General features: G+C 47.0%; 1 protein-coding gene across 1 annotated transcript; it reads left to right on the forward strand.

Annotated features, from left to right (window-relative positions):
• Positions 1-16195: 16195 nt before the first annotated feature.
• On the forward strand, positions 16196-18001 carry LOC123043946 (translation initiation factor IF-2). Its single transcript, XM_044466558.1, has one exon. The coding sequence runs from the start codon at positions 16404-16406 to the stop codon at positions 17334-17336; it is 933 nt and encodes a 310-aa protein (XP_044322493.1). The 5' UTR covers positions 16196-16403; the 3' UTR covers positions 17337-18001.
• The last annotated feature ends 247 nt before the right edge of the window (positions 18002-18248 follow it).

The raw sequence follows: 18248 nt of genomic DNA on the forward strand, positions 1-18248 counted from the left end.
GGCTTAGAGTTCAATGAAGATGATTTGAGGGCGATAAACCGTGCAGTACGCCCTCTGGCTTATCAATTGGCTGAAGAGGCAGACTTGTCGCATTATCAAGCTCAGTACAATGATCAGAACAAACGAGTGGCTGCACCAGTCCCTGAAGCGGAGAATCTGATTCCTCCAATCCGTAAGCATACTTACGCTCCTGATATTGAACCGTCTTCTCTGATCCATGAAGAGGCTGTCTTTCAAGCTTTAATGGGAATCGACTGGACCACTGTTGATTTCCAGCCAATGGATAGAGATGAGGAAGCTGAAGCGGCGCGGGACGATCCACAACCATCAGACCGGGGTGATGAGCAGGCTTGAACCGGAAGCCGGTTTAAATAGCTGCTTAATTATGATCCGCCAGAACAACAATGATCTTATTTGGGCACCGCGCTGCCTTGTAATAGAATAGCAAATATTGTTGTTTTAAATATGCCTTCGTGCATAAGTACTGATGCTTTTGCTTGAAATCCTCAATTTATATTTCCTGCAATCAGAAAATCTTGAACTGCGGTGGCGGTTATACCGCCAGCCGATTTATGATCTTTATATATATATATCGTCAATGTATTTAAGACATATAATCAAATATGTGATACAAAATACCTGCCATCGCTGGGCATGAAGTTGGCTTAGCCAGGATTGAAACGGAGTATTTATAAACCGTTACCATCAAAGGGGAGAAAACAACTCCCATGTAAACCGTGCTGGGTTATTATGAGCCCCCCTGCTACTCCATGATGTTAACAGGAAAACTAAACCGGGCATATTTCTCCGGATTAAAAATGAACCGAATTCCGTCAGCTGAACCGGTAAAAAAGTGTTGTTGGTTTAAAGGAAACACAACAAAAATTGAAGAATAGTCATAAAAGAAATATGGAAGCAAAGGCAATGATAAAAAACTGTTTGCAAAAACATGCTTTACTGAGCTGATCAAATGGTGTTACCATGATCGGACAGGACCAAGCCCCCAATAGGATTGACAATGGTTCAAGTCAGCCAGGTCCCCAAATGAAACCGTGGCATTTATGCCGATCAAAAAGGCGTGGCAATGGTTCGGGTTCGACCAAGCCCCCAAGTGATTCTGTGGCCTTAGGCCGATCAATAGGCGTGACTGGTTCAGACCTGACCATGTCCCCAAGTGATCTGGTGGCTTTCGCCTATCAAAAGGTGTCGCATTGGTTCGGACACGACCAAGGCCCAAAGTGATATCACAAAGCTTTTTTGAAAAGCAAATTTCAAGGGGTAAACCGGAGGCCGCTTTAAAACAGAACCACTCCATGTAACCACACATGATATGAAAGGACAGAGACCCCGCTTTAGCTGAGGCTCCGGTTTTATTATATCAATGATAATATATACACTGTCATAATATGTACATAGATAGAGCCGATGGCTCAAGTGTAGTAAGGCCGAAGATGAGCTATGTTCCACGGCCTGTTGGTCTCCTCCTCTGATGTGCGTGAGTCTTTATGCTCTCGAATATCAATCAGATAGTACGACCCGTTGTGCAGATTCTTGCTGACCACGAAAGGTCCCTCCCAAGGTGGGGATAACTTGTGCATATCTGTCTGGTCTTGGATGAGCCGAAGCACCAAATCTCCTTCTTGAAAAGCTCTGGTTCTGACCCGGCGACTGTGATAGCGACGAAGATCTTGTTGATAAATCGCCGAGCGGGCAGCCGCTATGTCACACTCCTCATCTAATAGGTCCAAAGCATCTTGTCGTGCTGTCTCATTGTCCGCTTCAACATAAGCCGCCACACGAGGCGAATCGTGCCGGATATCACTAGGGAGAATTGCCTCCGCTCCGTAGACCATGAAAAACGGCGTGTATCCTGTAGATCGGTTGGGCGTAGTATTGATACTCCATAGCACAGACGGTAGCTCTTCAACCCAACAACCTGGTGTTCTTTGCAATGGAACCATATGCCGGGGTTTGATGCCTTGCAAGATCTCTTGATTAGCCCGTTCTGCCTGCCCATTGGACTGGGGGTGAGCCAATTATGATACGTCAAGTCGGATGTGCTCACGTTCACAGAATGCCTTCATAGCACCCTTGGATAAATTGGTACCATTGTCAGTAATGATACTGTGTGGAAAGCCAAACTGGAAAATCACCTTTTTAATGAACTGCACCGCTGTAGCTGCATCACACTTGCTGACAGGCTCCGCTTCAACCCACTTGGTAAACTTGTCAACGGCCACCAAAAGGTGGGTTTTCTTATCCTTGGATCTTTTAAAAGGTCCGACCATATCCAGCCCCCATGTTGCAAATGGCCAAGTAATTAGAATCATCCTCAATTCTTGAGCCGGCACATGAGCACGCCTTGAAAATTTCTGACAGGCATCACACCGTTTAACCAAATCCTCCGCCTCAGCATGAGCTGTCAACCAGTAAAACCCGTGACGAAACGCCTTAGCCACCAGAGACTTTGAACCGGCGTGGTGACCACAATCCGCTTCATGGATTTCGCGTAAAATTTCACAGCCTTCCTCAGGAGAGATGCAGCGTTGAAACGCCCCTGATACACTGCAATGATGCAATTCGCCATTGACAATGGTCATAGACTTGGATCGCCGGACTATCTGCCTGGCTAGAGTCTCATCCTCTGGCAACTCTCCCCGGTTCATGTACGCAAGATAAGGAACTGTCCAATCCAGTATAATATGCAGGGCTGCCACCAATTGAGCCTCCGGATCAGGAATAGCCAAATCCGCTTCACCCGGGAGCTTGACTGACGGGTTGTGCAACACATCAAGAAAGACATAGGCGGGACCGGTTTACGCTGAGAGCCCAACCGGCTTAAAGCGTCCGCCGCTTCATTTTTTCGACGATCCACGTGATCCACCTGATAACCTTTGAAGTGACCCGCAACCATATCCACCTCACGACGATATGCAGCCATAAGTGGGTCTTTAGAATCCCAAGTGCCAGACACCTGTTGAGCCACGAGGTCCGAGTCACCGAAGCACTTGACCCGACTTAAATTCATCTCCTTGGCCATCCGGAGACCATGGAGCAAAGCTTCATACTCAGCTGCATTATTAGTACAAGGGAACATTAAGCGGAGAACATAACAAAACTTATCACCTCGTGGGGAAGTTAATACGACTCCAGCCCCCGAGCCCTCCAATTGCCTGGATCCATCAAAATGGATAGTCCAATATGTATGATCCGGCTTCTCCTCTGGTGCTTGCAACTCCGTCCTATCATTGATGAAATCAACAAGTGCTTGAGACTTCACCGCCGTCCGAGGTACGTACTTCAATCCGTGCGGCCCAAGTTCTATAGCCCACTTGGCAATCCGGCCAGTCGCCTCCCGGTTCTGTATGATATCGCCCAAGGGAGCTGAACTGACCACTGTGATGGGGTGCCCTTGGAAATACTGCTTCAACTTCCGACTTGCCATGAAAACTCCATATACCAGCTTCTGCCAATGCGGTTACCTTTGCTTGGATTCAATAAGCACCTCGCTGATATAGTAAACCGGCCGCTGAACCGGATATTCCTTGCCCGCCTCCTTGCGTTCTACCACAATAGCCACGCCAACTGCGCGAGCATTGGCCGCTACATATAGTAACAATGGCTCCTTGTTGACCGGAGCCGCAAGAACGGGCGGATTGGCTAATTGCCACTTCAAGTCCTCCAACGCTTCATCAGCAGCCGGACTCTAGATGAATTGATCTGTCTTTCTCAGCATCTGGTATAAAGGGATGGCCTTCTCTCCGAGGCGGCTGATAAACCGGCTCAGCGCGGCAATCCGACCCGCCAAACGTTGAACACCGTTGATACACTTCAGTTTAGCCAGGGAGGTGATAGCCGTAATCTTCTCCGGATTAGCCTCAATTCCTCTATTGGACACAAGAAAGCCCAGTAACTTGCCTGCCGGAACACCAAAGACACATTTGGCCAGGTTAAGCATCATCTTGTAAACCCGCAAGTTGTCAAAGGTTTCCCTCAAATCATCAACCAGCGTCTCCTTCTGCCTTGACTTGACTACAATATCATCCACATAGGCGTGCACATTACGGCCGATCTGTTTATGCAGGCAGTTCTGTACACACCGTTGATAGGTGGCTTGGGCGCTCTTGAGCCCAAAAGGCATAGATACATAGCAGAAGGCTCCAAAGGGAGTAATAAACGCCGTCTTCTCCTGGTCCTTAACCGCCATTTTGATCTGATGATGCCCAGAATATGCATCCAAAAAACTCAAACGCTCACAACCCGCCGTGGCATCAATAATCTGGTCAATGCGGGGGAGGGCAAAAGGATCCGCTGGACAAGCCTTGTTAAGATCCGTGTAATCCACACACATACGCCAAGTGCCATTTTTCTTAAGGACCAGCACCGGATTAGCAAGCCACTCTGGGTGGAACACTTCAATGATAAAACCAGCTGCTAAGAGCCTAGCCACCTCCTCTCCAATAGCTTTGCGCCTTTCTTCGTTAAACCGGCGGAGAAACTGCTTTACCGGTTTATACTTGGGATCAACATTAAGAGTGTGCTCAGCGAGTTCTCTCGGTATACCTGGCATGTCAGAAGGCTTCCATGCAAAAATGTCCCGATTCTCACGGATGAACTCGATGAGCGCGCTTTCCTATTTAGGGTCCAAGTTGGCATTGATAGTGAACTGCTTGGACGAATCGCCGGGCACAAAGTCAACAAGCTTGGTCTCAGCCGCTGATTTGAACTTCAGATCTGAATCATGCTCCGTAGTTGGCTTCTTCAAAGGGGTCATGTCCGCCGGATCAACATTGTCCCTATAATATTTCAACTCCTCCGTGGCACAAACCGACTCTGCATAGGCCGCATCACCTTCCTCACATTCCAAAGCAATCTTGCAGCTCCCATGAATCGTTATTGTCCCTTTGTTACCCGGCATCTTGAGCTGCAAATAGATATAACAAGGTCGTGCCATGAATTTGGCATAAGTCAGCTGCCCAAACAAGGCGTGATACGGGCTCCGGATTTTCTCCACCTCAAAGGTTAGTGTTTCAGATCGGGAATCATGCTCGTCCCCAAAAGCCACCTCCAGGGCTATCTTACCAACAGGGTATGCTGATTTGCCAGGCACCACACCATGGAACACCGTATTAGACGGTCTGAGATCTTTGTCCGTTAGCCCCATGCGGCGGAATGTCTCATAGTACAGGATGTTAATACTGCTCCCACCATCCATGAGCACTTTGGTGAATTTATAACCTCCCACCTGAGGGTCTACCACTAACGCCAACTGGCCCGGATTGTCAATCCGGGGTGGGTGATCCTCCCTGCTCCACACGATAGGCTGTTCCGACCAGCGTAAGTAACATGGTACGGCTGGTTCAACAGAGTTCACCACTCGCTTGTGAAGTTTCCGGTCGCGCTTATCCAAGCTAGTTGTGAAAACGTGATACTGCCCATTGTTCAACTATTTTGGCTGACTCTGATAACCTGACTGCTGCTGCTGCTGCTGCTGGTTGTAACCCCCTGGACCGCTCTGATTATTCTGGTTGTTGTGACCGCCCTGATTGAAACCTGAACCGGAAGCTCCATCGTGACCCGGCCCATGGAAACCGGATCCTGAGCCACCACCTGACCCATGGTCATACTGGAAGGCATTAGAGTTCTTAAATTCCTGCATAATGTAACAATCCTTCCAAAGGTGGTTAGCCGGCGCCTCCTTCGTCCCGTGCTTTGGACAAGGCTGATTCAACAAATAGTTTAAGTGATCCGGGTTAGGATTTGGAGCCCCGCTACGATTCGCCGCTTTACCTCTGCGCCGCTGACCCTTGTCCTGCGCATTAGTGTTAGCCGCAAAGTCCATGCTGCCATCCGCTTTACGCTTGCCTCCGTTTCCATGGCCCGCCGGTTTGTATTGATGCCCCTTGGAGTTGCTATTCTTCTTTCCCTTCCCTGCTTCGTCATCGTCAATCTCGGGATCCTTGGTACTATCAGAATCAGCATACTTCACTAAAGCGGCCATGAGAGTTCCCATGTCGTTGCAGAACCGCTTCATATGCCCCAACTTCAATTTTAGAGGCTTAAACCGGTAGTTGCCCTCCAGGGTTAAGATCGCAGAGTCAGCATTGATCCTGTCGGACGAATGCAAGACCTCCGAAACACGACGTACCCAATGGGTTGTTGACTCTCCATCCTCCTGAACACAAGCCGCCAAGTCTACTATGGACTTAGGCTGCTTACACGTATCTTTGAAATTCTGGATAAACCGGGCTCGCAACTGGGCCCATGAACTGATAGAATTAGGCGGCAGGCTCTTCAACCAAGTACGGGCCGTGCCTTCAAGCATCATGGTGAAGTACTTTGCACACGCGGCCTCATCCACATCCAGCATCTCCATGGCCATCTCATAACTTTCTACCCACGCTTCTGGACATAAATCAGCGGTGTAATTCGGCACCTTGCGCGGACCCTTGAAGTCTTTGGGTAGGCGTACATTGCGTAAAGCGGGGACTAAACAGGGCACTCCCAAGCTAGATGCGGCCCCTGGCCCGGCAGAGGTGGTAGGACGAACCGGTGTGAGCTGACCCGCCTCGTTCTGTGCTGCTAACTCGGCCTCCCTTCGTGCCCGGGCCCGGTCCACTACATCCTGAGCATCATGAACACCACCGGCCGGGTTATTGCCACGGGCCGCTTCACGGCCCCGCGCATTGCTTGATATGGTCGGTTCATCCAGGCACCTACTATAGCTCCGGCTTGGACGAGGTGTGGAATGAATCCGATCGCGGCTGTATGAATATGCCTCCTGTTGAATCAAAGCAGTCCGGAGAAGTTCCTTAACCCGGCGCGTCTCTATTGCTTGTGGAGAGTCTCCTTCGACCGGGATAGCTTCTAATCGCGCAGCAACTGCAACAAGGTTGTCCATAGGATTAGAATAATGACCCAGAGGTGTCTGGACCGGCGGAGGAATCACAATGTTCTGCCGAGGAGGTTCCATCAGGCGGGGTTGGACCGTCGCTCCTGGCCCTGGTGCCTCGACCCGGTTTACCTCCAGGTGCCCCGGCGGATTACTGGTTCCAGCTCCCGGAGTGTGAAAGAGATTTCGAGGGTCGAACCCTAACGGCAGGCGTGATCTGTGCTTCCGCTTCAAGTCCTCCTATGATGCGTTCTGGTCGAGCATGAGCTTATAGGCCTGGGCATCCAAAGCGGCCCACTCTGCGGCCATCATGTCCTTCTCTGCTGCCAGGTCGGCTTTGGCCTGTACGATCTGCTCTCTCACCTTTGCAACCTCCGCATAATGGGCCTCCTGATCCGCCGGATTGGCCTCTGCCATAAGTACCGCTAGTGCGTCAAACAGGTCAGACAGAACTTGAACTGGTGGGCGCACAAGGCCTCCTGCCCCTGCTGCCGCTGCCGCTGCTGATCCTGAGAGCATTGCTGCTGCGGTCGAAGAGTGATTCGCCGCCTGCGTGCCGGCCATGAATATTCCAACCCGGTTGATCTGATCTGGGGGGGTCCGGAATACTGTCGCCATCGGAACAGCCCCTAATCTGGTCGTCTTGCAACTGATACAATGATTCGGTCTCTCCGGTTGAGGACTCGTCGCCGGAATAGACGACGGTCTCGCTACCATGTTCTGACTCGTCCTCATGCTCTCCTCCGTGGATGACTCCCACGAAGGCACGCTTCACGGCCGGTTTAACCTGGGTAGATATCGCACGCTGAGCCATCTCGACGAGGTCGGTGCGGATGTCCGGCTCAGGCCCAGGCTCACCAATCTTGCCGATAAAAATGTGTATGCCACCAAAGGGACCCGGTACCCGTACTCAATCGAGCCGGCTTCGGGACCCCATCCTGCATCGTCGATGTAGAGCTTGCCGCGACGACTCTTGGTCATCCGGCCCACAGCATAGCCTTTGAGTCCTTCGAACTTGACCTCCAAGATCATCAAACCGTCGTGCGATAGCCCCACGGTGGGCGCCAACTGTCGTGGATTTGTCATGGCAGATGTCCTTGTGAAAGGACTTAGTCGTGGAGCCATCGCTACGGGTTAACTTGAAGGGGTTAAAGCGGACACAAAGACACAAGGGTTTATACTAGTTCGGCTCCTTCGATGAAGGTAAAAGCCTACGTCTAGTTGTGATGGAATTGATGTGGTCTCGATGACTAGGGAGCAAACAAGCTTCGCCTAGGCCTCAAGTTGTAGTTGTCTCTCCTTGAACCGCCGCCGGGTCGTCCCCTTATATACACGGGTGACGCCCGTCGGTCCACAGAGCCCCACACCGGTTCATACTCGTATCCCGGTTGGTCTCTCTCTATTCCTAACTTACAATGCAAGTTTACATATCAAGCCGGTTTACGGCTACAGGTTCTAAACCGACTACAGGCCTTGGGCCTTCATCTGCTTAATCACCTTTAAACTACTAATGAAGCTAACCCGGCCCAGGTAGGCCGGTTCACGCCCAGTGGTAATATCCCCAACACAAGGTGTTCCTCCGGTATTCGGGAGTTGCATAATCTCATAGTCAGAGGAACATGTATAAGAAGAAAGCAATAGCAATAAAACTAAACGATCATTATGCTAAGTTAACGGATGGGTCTTGTCCATCACATCATTCTCTAATGATGTGACCCCATTCATCAAATGACAACACATATCTATGGTTAGGAAACTTAACCATCTTTGATTAATGAGCTAGTCAAGTAGAGGCATACTAGGGACACTCTGTTTTGTCTATGTATTCAACATGTACTAAGTTTCCAGTTAATACAATTCTAGCATGAATAATAGATATTTATCATGATATAAGGAAATATAAATAACAATTTTATTATTGCCTCTATGGGCATATTTCCTTCACTCCCCGCAAAGCAAAGTCAAGGCAATGGTCGTGTTGCGTGCGTTGATCCACCGCTTGGCCCACAGCTCATGCAGCAATGGGCCTAAGGTTAGTCAGCTCAAGGCCTTAGGGTTCGTTTGTGCGATGGCTTTAGCGGCTGTAGATTTATCATGCAGATTGTAGAACAAGGTAAGCTTAATTAGTGATATATGCGAACCTACATTAGGTTCATATGATCTTTGAGCAGTAAAATGTGGTCTTTCTTTTTTATTCAAAATTTTTTCCTCTTGTGTGTCTGGTTGGTTGCTGACTCACACAACACGAGTTGGCCACACTGTGACAAATGGAGAGAATGGCGTGAAGCAAATGCAAGAGGGGCAGCAATGGTCGTGGTACAACTACGGTAACGTCTAGCGGGATTGTCTATTAGTTATTGCATTTATTGGTATAGAACCGAACAAAGTAATTTTTTGTTACAATATCACTGTGCACTATTGTAAACTGAGCAACCATATTGAGATACATTCACTTCCAGGTGTCGTTTATGGGTTCTTTATTTGATATGACTTTGTTTACTCTTTTTATGAATTATGATAATTGTGTATTTGTTTCCAGGATTCGACGTGTTATCTCTTGCCCAATACTTCCCTCGTGTGACTGTCGCGAATTGGAGCACATTATCATGTTGTTCTCTGATGAAATATATTGGTAAATTATTATGGTGAGTGTTTTCCGTCTATTTTTGCCACTGTTGCAGTTTGTCCATCCCTTCGTCTGTGAGTACACTAACAAGATAAATGCATAAGAAGGGGAATCTCTTTCCAAAGGTCTTAGCCTAATATTTTCATAGAGAGAGAAGATAATGGAAAAGTTCATTGGAATGAACAGATGATAGAACAGTGTGGTCGACTTTGATATTGTAACAAATGGAGAGAATGGCAATGCCAATCGTTCTCCCGTTTAGTTCTTCAATATTTGGTCTGTTTTTGCTTCAGGGTCTACATAGAAGTTTATTTTGTTATTGTTGAAATGGGATCATGGCATGCAACTACATGCAATGCAACTAATGATTATGTATTTTTACCTGAATTAATGATAAATAGTTAGAAATACCTATTTATAGACTAACTGTTGGTACATATACAAGTGTATGTAAACATGTTTATGAACTCAAGTTAATTGATGTGGACTCAAGTGTCCTGATAGAAGGAACTACCTCTCCAAAAGAAGATGGTTGGTCATCTGTTCACAAAATGTTTGCAAAATTTGAGTTGTTGAATGCTACTTGCATGCATGAAACATATAATGCAATTCGCGATATGTTAATACTCCATTGTCGAGTACAGATGATCATTTCGCGGGCATGGCTAACCATTCCTATGACAAAATCTTAAACTTAGTGGTGTCATTTCTCCTCCTGAAATTAACATTTTGTTCTTATGTGTAGGAGTTTCTATAAGGATTCTCATCGGCGAGTATGATGTTGAACAAATGGATAATGCCTTGAGCCAACATTACATGGCCATAATACACAGAATGTTGTAGTGTGGGCTCTCATTTCAGGTGAGTTCCATCATTTGCTGTGTTCTAGGTGCTGCATGACTGTACAAAGAACATTATCATTCCACTCTTAGGTTGTATAAGTACAAGGGAACCACTTTGTAGTTACTTACTATAGTAAAATCAACTAATTCATCTTCATTTTGTGCATGACGTGGCCCAAATATTCTGATGTATTCTGTAACTTGGGCATGGTGCTCTGCACATAAATTGTTATCTGCTATATTTAAGCCCCAATATTCTGCAGTAATGCTAACAATGCCTTAGAAGTTTGTTAGCTTTTATGTGAAGCTGATTGGCAGTATACAGAAATAGTTTTTATATGTTATCTTATTTGAGTTTTCTAACATACAGAAATGCCATGATCTGTTATCTCCAATCTGCAGTTGGTACTCCATTGATGTAGAGTATGTTGCAGCAGCTGGGCATCATCCTCCCTAAGTTGTGTGGTAGATGCCTTCACCTACAGATTTAGTTTTGACATTTTGGGGATTCAGTCAAGCATCCTCACCTTGGCTCTATTGTCGCAAGAGCTTTTTCCGACTCTGGATGAGGTTTATGGTGAGGTGGATAGTGGTGGCTGCTGGGCGACGAGGCGGGGGCTGGCTTCGTGGTCGACGGCGGCCAGCCGGCAATGAGGGGGTCAACGAATGACAGTGCCAGCTCCGGCTCGCCACCCTTAGGGAAGGACGCCGCCCTCAGCGGGGCGCCACTGGTGGAAGGCATCATCTATGGAGTGGAGAAGGGGCACCCGTGCTTCCCAGTGCTCGGGTCGATGGCGTCCATGGAGGGACGATCTTCACAGTCGATGGAGAGGAGGTGGTCGACGACGAGCACAGGTGGAAGGAGAGCGAGGACTGCAAACGGTGGTCTCCAAAATTGAACCTTCACGGGCGGCGGGCGAAGGGGAACAAGGTGGTGGGCGAAGGGGAACGAGGCGACGGTGGCGGTATGGGGAGACGGGAGGGAAGCCAGGCGGAAGCGGCGGGGCGACCAAATCTGCCGACGTCAGAGGAGATTGAGGAAGGACGGGGACCGCGTGTTTTGTCGGGAAAACGACGAGGACTAAATTGCAAAAACAACCTCGCGACAAGAATTGCGGGACAGAGGGAGTATATTATTTCTTTTATTTTCATATTTGCATTTTCTTGTTGTACCGATTATTATGAGATCTGTCAATTTATTTCTTGTTGCTTTAACTTCATGTTTGCAACTGTTGATTCTGATTAGTGTTGAAGTAAGAACACACCCAGTTTCAACTCACTTCTTTGAAGATGTTTATGAGAAAATGTAGTACTATCTTGCTTTGGATTCTCGTGCATCAAGAGCATACTTCGCACAACATGGAGAAAAGGTTCCCTTTGCTCAATATTTATTCAGTGAGTACACATTGATCAACCATGGGAAACCCTCTTTTAGAACCTTACTGTTGGAGCGACTGCTGCTGATTTATCTCATTTACAATATCTTGTAAATATCCTCTATTTTCAAACTATATACTATATCTTGTAAATATCCCATATTTTCAAATTATATACTGATCTAATAAATTTCCTCAGTTTTCCATCATTTGAGTTACTACAGAACACATCTTAGGGTTTTGTGAGTGCTAGATATGTTTTCCTTGATCTTCTATGTTTGATCATAGTTGTTTATTGTTGGTTTTGTCCAGCTTTGTTTATTTTTTTAGTTTTGTATATGAGGATCATAAGATGAGAATGAAAGCGGGGAGGTGCCATTTAAGTACACATCTTCAGGTTATCCCAATTAAAAATGTTGACATATGCTTCAGTTGTGGTCAGAGATGCGTGTGGAGTAGGCAAAATTATATGAGGGTGTTGTTTTGTTGACAGCTGCCTAGATGCTTTGACCTTCTGTTTGTTTTCTTGGAGTTGCGTCTCCCTGTTGTCGACCATGTTAGTCCTAGATTCCTATTCCTTTGGACGGAGAACAATTTACTGAAAGTTATAAGCTTGGTATGTATGACCATTTCTCTGAATAAAATGTTGCAATATAAGTTGTACAGAATGTTATAAGTTGTACTGAACCTAGATGCTATTGCAAGATAAGCTTGGTTTCTATGACCTTTTCTCTGAATAAAATGTAGACATTAACACACCTGGTCTAAGTAAAATGTTGACATTAGCACACTGAGACCAGCAACTCAGAGCATATGTGCAGCTACAGTTTTTAGTAGAAAACAAAATAACTCTCCTTCAACAAATGCATAGTGTGTTTTTTTTACTACAAGACAACTAAAATTTTAAAAGGTCAGATTAATCTAGATGCAGCAGCACAAGGAGCAAGTCAATATTTGGGCAGAAGGAGCGAGGAACTAAACCAAGGAGCATTTTGTATACATAGAAATTAAAAATAGTAGTTGGCATGGGTAATTGAGTATATTCTCCGAGATTCTGAGAATAAGAAGTGTACTAATGGTTTGGAATGACAATTCAATACCTTCATAGCATGCTTTCAGATGAAATCATTTTCCAGTAGCAGTGCTTGCCTGTGAGATGTGTGATATTTTCATGTTTGGACATGTCTCCAGTTTCCTCATGTTTCTAAACGTCTGCTCTCGCGTGTAGCGGTAACTTGGCTATTGTGCAATGTGTTTCCAAAGATGCAGTCAAGGTATAATTTTGATGCACTTTCTTAACATATCAAACAACCACATGTTGTTTCTCAAGCTTTATGCCGACAGAACCTTGTAAGCTTTAGTGCACATGATATTTTTGTGAAGCTTCCTTATTATATCCATTTGAAGTGTACGTTAGGAAACAAACACATTGTTAGTGGCACATGACATGACATACATTGAATATGGAGAAGGTAGTGCCAATATGAGGGCTCTAGCATGTGACTTATAGGCTTCACTTGTGGATGTTTTGGAATGACAATGACGCACCTTTGTTCTGCGTTGTTGTATGTCTATTTATGATCCATAGAAATATAAAGTTAAGTGATGGAGGTGCCGAGGGAGAAAGAGACCATCTTATGCGGAGAAGAAGGCATAGCCCATGTGTAGGTTGGAGGCAAACAAAACAACATTCAAATCAGTCGCTAAATGAGGGTGTGGTGGAACGAATGTTTTGTTGCCGAGTCCCTTCTCTTATTTCATTTTTAATTCATTTTTCTTATTATTTGCACTAAGGTGACGCACTTTATGAATCACCATTCGCTGATGGTTCGAAATATATTAGAGAGCAACACAACAACAAAGAAGCCACAAACATAGTGAAACGGCAGTGAATTGAAAGATCAATGATGTAGGGACGTAGAAGGTGATCGATAACAACTTGGATGAAAAGGTATGCTGGAGGAGTGAATGTTCTTTGTTAAAAATAGAGAGGAAGATGCTTGTGTTGTCTCATGGAATATCACACACAATATGCACACTCATGCTAAAAAACTCGAGCAATATTTACATTTAATTGTTGGCCCGTGGCAACGCACGGGCACTCTACTAGTATAGCTGGGGATGCACTGCTAGAAGTAGTCCCACTAAACTGCTGCTAGTAGTGCAACCCAAAGTTGTCAATGATGAAACTCTGCTTGGGGTCCTTGTGATTGTCGGCACTCGTCGGTCGACCCACCTGTAATGATGAAGTCATCATTGACCTGGAAGCACTGACGGGTTGTTGCATGTCGGTGATGATGTGCTTTGGTCAATCAGTGTTGTTTTTGGCCCTATAGTACTGATTATGTCAGATCTACAAATATATGCTACAATAAGAGAACACTTGCAACACCCTTTTAAAAATAAAATTACATTATAGTAGGAACACTTTCATGACAAGAAACTTGGGAAAACATGTATTGTTGTGATTGCATTTACAGATTACTTATATGACTAAGTATTATGAGAAATGTCCAAATAGCATCCTGCACAGGCCTACCGCACACTTGGATGACATTTTTGGGCCTTCCATGACAAGAATATTCGTGTAGAAGAGAGGGCGGGAACTTTTCGACGATTGCTCGGGTGAGTTACACCTCACTCGATATACGCTCAATGGTACCGACCTGGTCATGCTCGGATGCCAGCCTCTCATACAAACGCCACATGCGGTGTAGTTTGCATCTAATATATTTTCAAAATAATGTTCATGCATTTAAAAAACAATTTTAAAACGAGTGGGAGAGGGCAGTGTATGAACCAAGTGTAGGGAGCTCATAGAGGATGGCCCTCATATCCAACTCGACGAGGTTGTTTTTAAAAGTTTGAAACATTCCCTAGCGCTGGCGTGGTTCAATGGCAGGTCATTCAGGTGTGTCATGTGGTGGTCTAGGTCACTGCCTTGCTATTGATCATGTTCGGACGCTTTGCAATTAGGTGGACACGGCGACACTTTCAATGAGGACAGGAGGTAGGATAAGTAGCACTGTGACAACACATATGGGCGCCGTATTGAAATTGATGGAATTGTTGAGGAGTCTCGAGTCGTGCTTATTGTGACAGGAGCATACAATTTTGTTCTCCAGTTACAATGCACACACATGTTTCCTAGTATGGTTAAACATATGAAAAAAAGCTGTTTTCATGCCTAAGCCCATGTTTGTTTGGATTTTTGCTTATGCTTTTGCAGCTTTTTCACTTTGGCAAAAAAGCCACAAAAGCTCCTAGATAGGGACTTTTTGCTTTGGCTCCAAGATGGTATAAGCCAAAAGCGGAAGCAAAAAAACACCTTTTTAGGAGCTTATTTGGCTTTTTTTTTACCAAAGTGAGAAAGCTGAAAAATAGAAGCAAAAGCCCATACAAATAGGGTCTAGCTCATACAATTAGATACCTATCGTGCTTCTTTTGCTCAGACTCCCTTTTTTGATTACAAAAAATGTGATACCTATCGTGCTTCTTTGGTAAGCAAGACCTTCAAATGGATGACATGAAAACTTGTTTTCTGAAATACCTTCGAAAGGACACAAATTTGAACTGAAAACTAATGAAAATACAAGCTTGACAAAATTAAAAGGTAAATATCTATATCGGCCGACCGGCCTTGCTCTTCGTCGGTCGTCCCGCTTACTCGCTTTTAGTAGGCTCCTTATGTAAGCCACATACGCTCGGTAGGGCCCACCCACCGCTTATCCCTTATTTCTTTATCCTATCAAACGGAGAGCACTTAGCCATTCATCTTCTCCCGCACCTCTCTCCTGCTCGTGTCACACCTCCCACCTAGCAGCTCACCAGCGATGGCCGCCACCACCCCATGCGCACAGTCATTTGCCCGCACACGCGTACACCCCTGTCATGATGTGGCATGCAAGGTCATCGGCATGGGGACGGCAGGGACCGCATGTTGCGCCCCTAGCCAGTCACCGGGACGACGAGCTGCGATGACAAGTCCCTCCCCCCTCGCACATGAAGACGCCATGACCGTGTTGCGCGCTCCGACGGGTCGTGCTACAACCGGCGACCAGTCGTGTTACGACCAATGACCGAACATGATGCAACCATGATAGACGAAGATGCGCCCGTGGGCGGGGCGTGCTACAACCGCCCAGGGAGGAGTAAGCAACCTGTAAATCCCCCATAAAACTCCGGACGTCTAGCAAAGTCCAAAAAACAATTATGCGATTGATACACCTCATTTTGGCATGTGCTTAAGACCAATACAAACTAAGATTGATTTTTGTACCATCCAATTTCTCTAAAGCCAAATTAGCAATGAATTTTCTATCTGCCTTTACCATCCTCTTCCTATTTATGATAGAAATTCGTCAATAGGATGCAGAGGCGTCCAGGTTTTTTAACTGAAGAAATCCTATTTATGGACTGAGAAACTGAAGACGTTCTACTACTTCTTTCTTCAGTCAGTTAAAACAGCTGGATTAACAGCGCGTGAGATTGCCGCAGCCGAGCTCAAGTTCGATCCCAGTTCCAATTCAGCCGGCGACAGTTCCAATCCGAGTTCGGCAAGAATCAGGAGCTCTCCCCTGAATAAATGGGCGGCGCCGGTGGGAGCAGCAGCCCCAGTTCGATCTGCTCCCCCACCTTCCCGATCTCCAGACCTAGGCACGCCATCGATGGCGGCCAAGGTGCTCCAGCTCCGCAGCGCCGATGGCAAGGTGCTCGTCGCTCCGGCGTGGGACCATCGCCCGGCCGCCGCCCAAGCCCTCCCGCTGGAGACGCGGGTGCCCTCGCGCGTCCTCGAGAGGGTGCTCCAGTACTGGACCAAGCACAGCCTGGCCAAGGCCACCGGTGAGTCCCGGGACTCCCTCGCCCGCTGGGACGCCGACTTCCAGCGCCGTCTCGAGGAAGACGGCCTCGCCAAGGAGGCCGCCGCAGCCGCCCAAGAACTCCGCCGCCACGGCGTCCACCATGGAGGGCGTCCCCATCGCCACGCCGGCACGGGCGCATCTGGTGTCGCTGCTCCAGCCACCGCTACCCGTGCTGATCCCGTCCGTGCCTGGTGCCAACTCGTTCACCACCTCAAGGGTGTCGACCACGGAGAACCTAGCCCAGCGCCGACGGCGCCCATCGCTTTCCATGCCTCCGATATTGCCGTCGCCGCGCGTCCTGGGCCTGCCACCACCTTGCCGGCCGCTGCTGGTGCTCAACCCGTTGGTGTCCGGTGCGCCATCCGTGCCCGTGGACGCCAGATGGATGAAGACGAGGAGTCCGCTTGCCACCACCGCAAGCTCCCGGCTTCCAAGGCTTCCAAGCCTCGCTCTTCGGTCTGCCTGCCTGCCACTGCTGCTGCGCCCGTGAAGAAGGTCTCTCGTCAGGTCGCTTCCAAGGCTTGCTCTTTCGTCGGCTCTACACCACTGCCTGCCCCTGCCACTGCTGTGAAGAAGATGACTCCAGCAGCTTCAACTCTGCGCGCAAGAAGGGGGATGGGGGAGCTCAGCTGCAACGTTCCCAAGCAAAACCAATCGCCATTGCCTGTCATTGCTGTTGCAGCACCAATGAAGCAACCAATTCCTTGGCTGCGTCCAGTGGTATTACGCCTTCCCTAGTCTTTTAGTTGCTTCCTAAACCATGCACACATAAGTTTCATTTAATCTTTGCATCTCTAGGTTCTGCACTTGCTTACCAAGATTTCTAGTGTTCTTTGAATCCCGTTCAGTCATTAGTAATTTTACTAGAGTGTCAGCAGAGTCTCCATCTAGTCTAGGCAGCAAAAACCTTGTTAAGATGTGTACGACATAGTTACCACTGCATCCATACCTGATCCTAAGTTAAGGGTTTAAGTAAATAAAGGGCATTTTCAATAAATCAAAGTAAGCAGATGAGCCTAAAAAGGAAACTCATGTACTGCAATTCCGGCACGAGACAGAGCGTAAAACGCACTCGCCGCAAAATCCAAAACGCCCGTTTGCTACCCGGCTTGTAGCAGGAAAAAAGGAGTAGAATTGAACTTGTCGATACACGTAATCTTGTGAGCTGCCTAGCGTTTGGAGACTATGCTGACTCTCCTGTAAAATTAATCTTGGCTGAATTGGATTCTTAGGCATTGGCGTCTTGGTGAGTTAAAGTTGCAGTTTCCGACGAGTAACATTGGTTAGTGAACTCTTGTGTGTATGTGTGGGTGAAGCTTTGAGCTAAGCAAGTCCTCAATGTACCGACTATCAAGTCATATTGTAATCAACATCAGATATGAACGAAAAATTGTTGGCCTGAATTTGTGCAGAGCATTTGAGTAACTTTCTGTATATATGTTTGTTGTATGCATCTATGACTATGACTTATTAAAACATTCTGCTGCTCTAGTCGGAAAAGGGTGTGTACTGAGGCACCGATCCAATAGAACTCAGCTCTGATTTCCCAATACTTCGTTTGAGTGGTGAAGCACAGAACCATGTTTTTGACAGTTAATGGTTAGAAGATTTTTTTGGTTTGAGATACTGTAATCTGAATTTGTTGGCCTG

This window comes from Triticum aestivum, chromosome 2B (assembly GCF_018294505.1).
Source record: "Triticum aestivum cultivar Chinese Spring chromosome 2B, IWGSC CS RefSeq v2.1, whole genome shotgun sequence".
Taxonomy (NCBI): Eukaryota; Viridiplantae; Streptophyta; class Magnoliopsida; order Poales; family Poaceae; genus Triticum; species Triticum aestivum.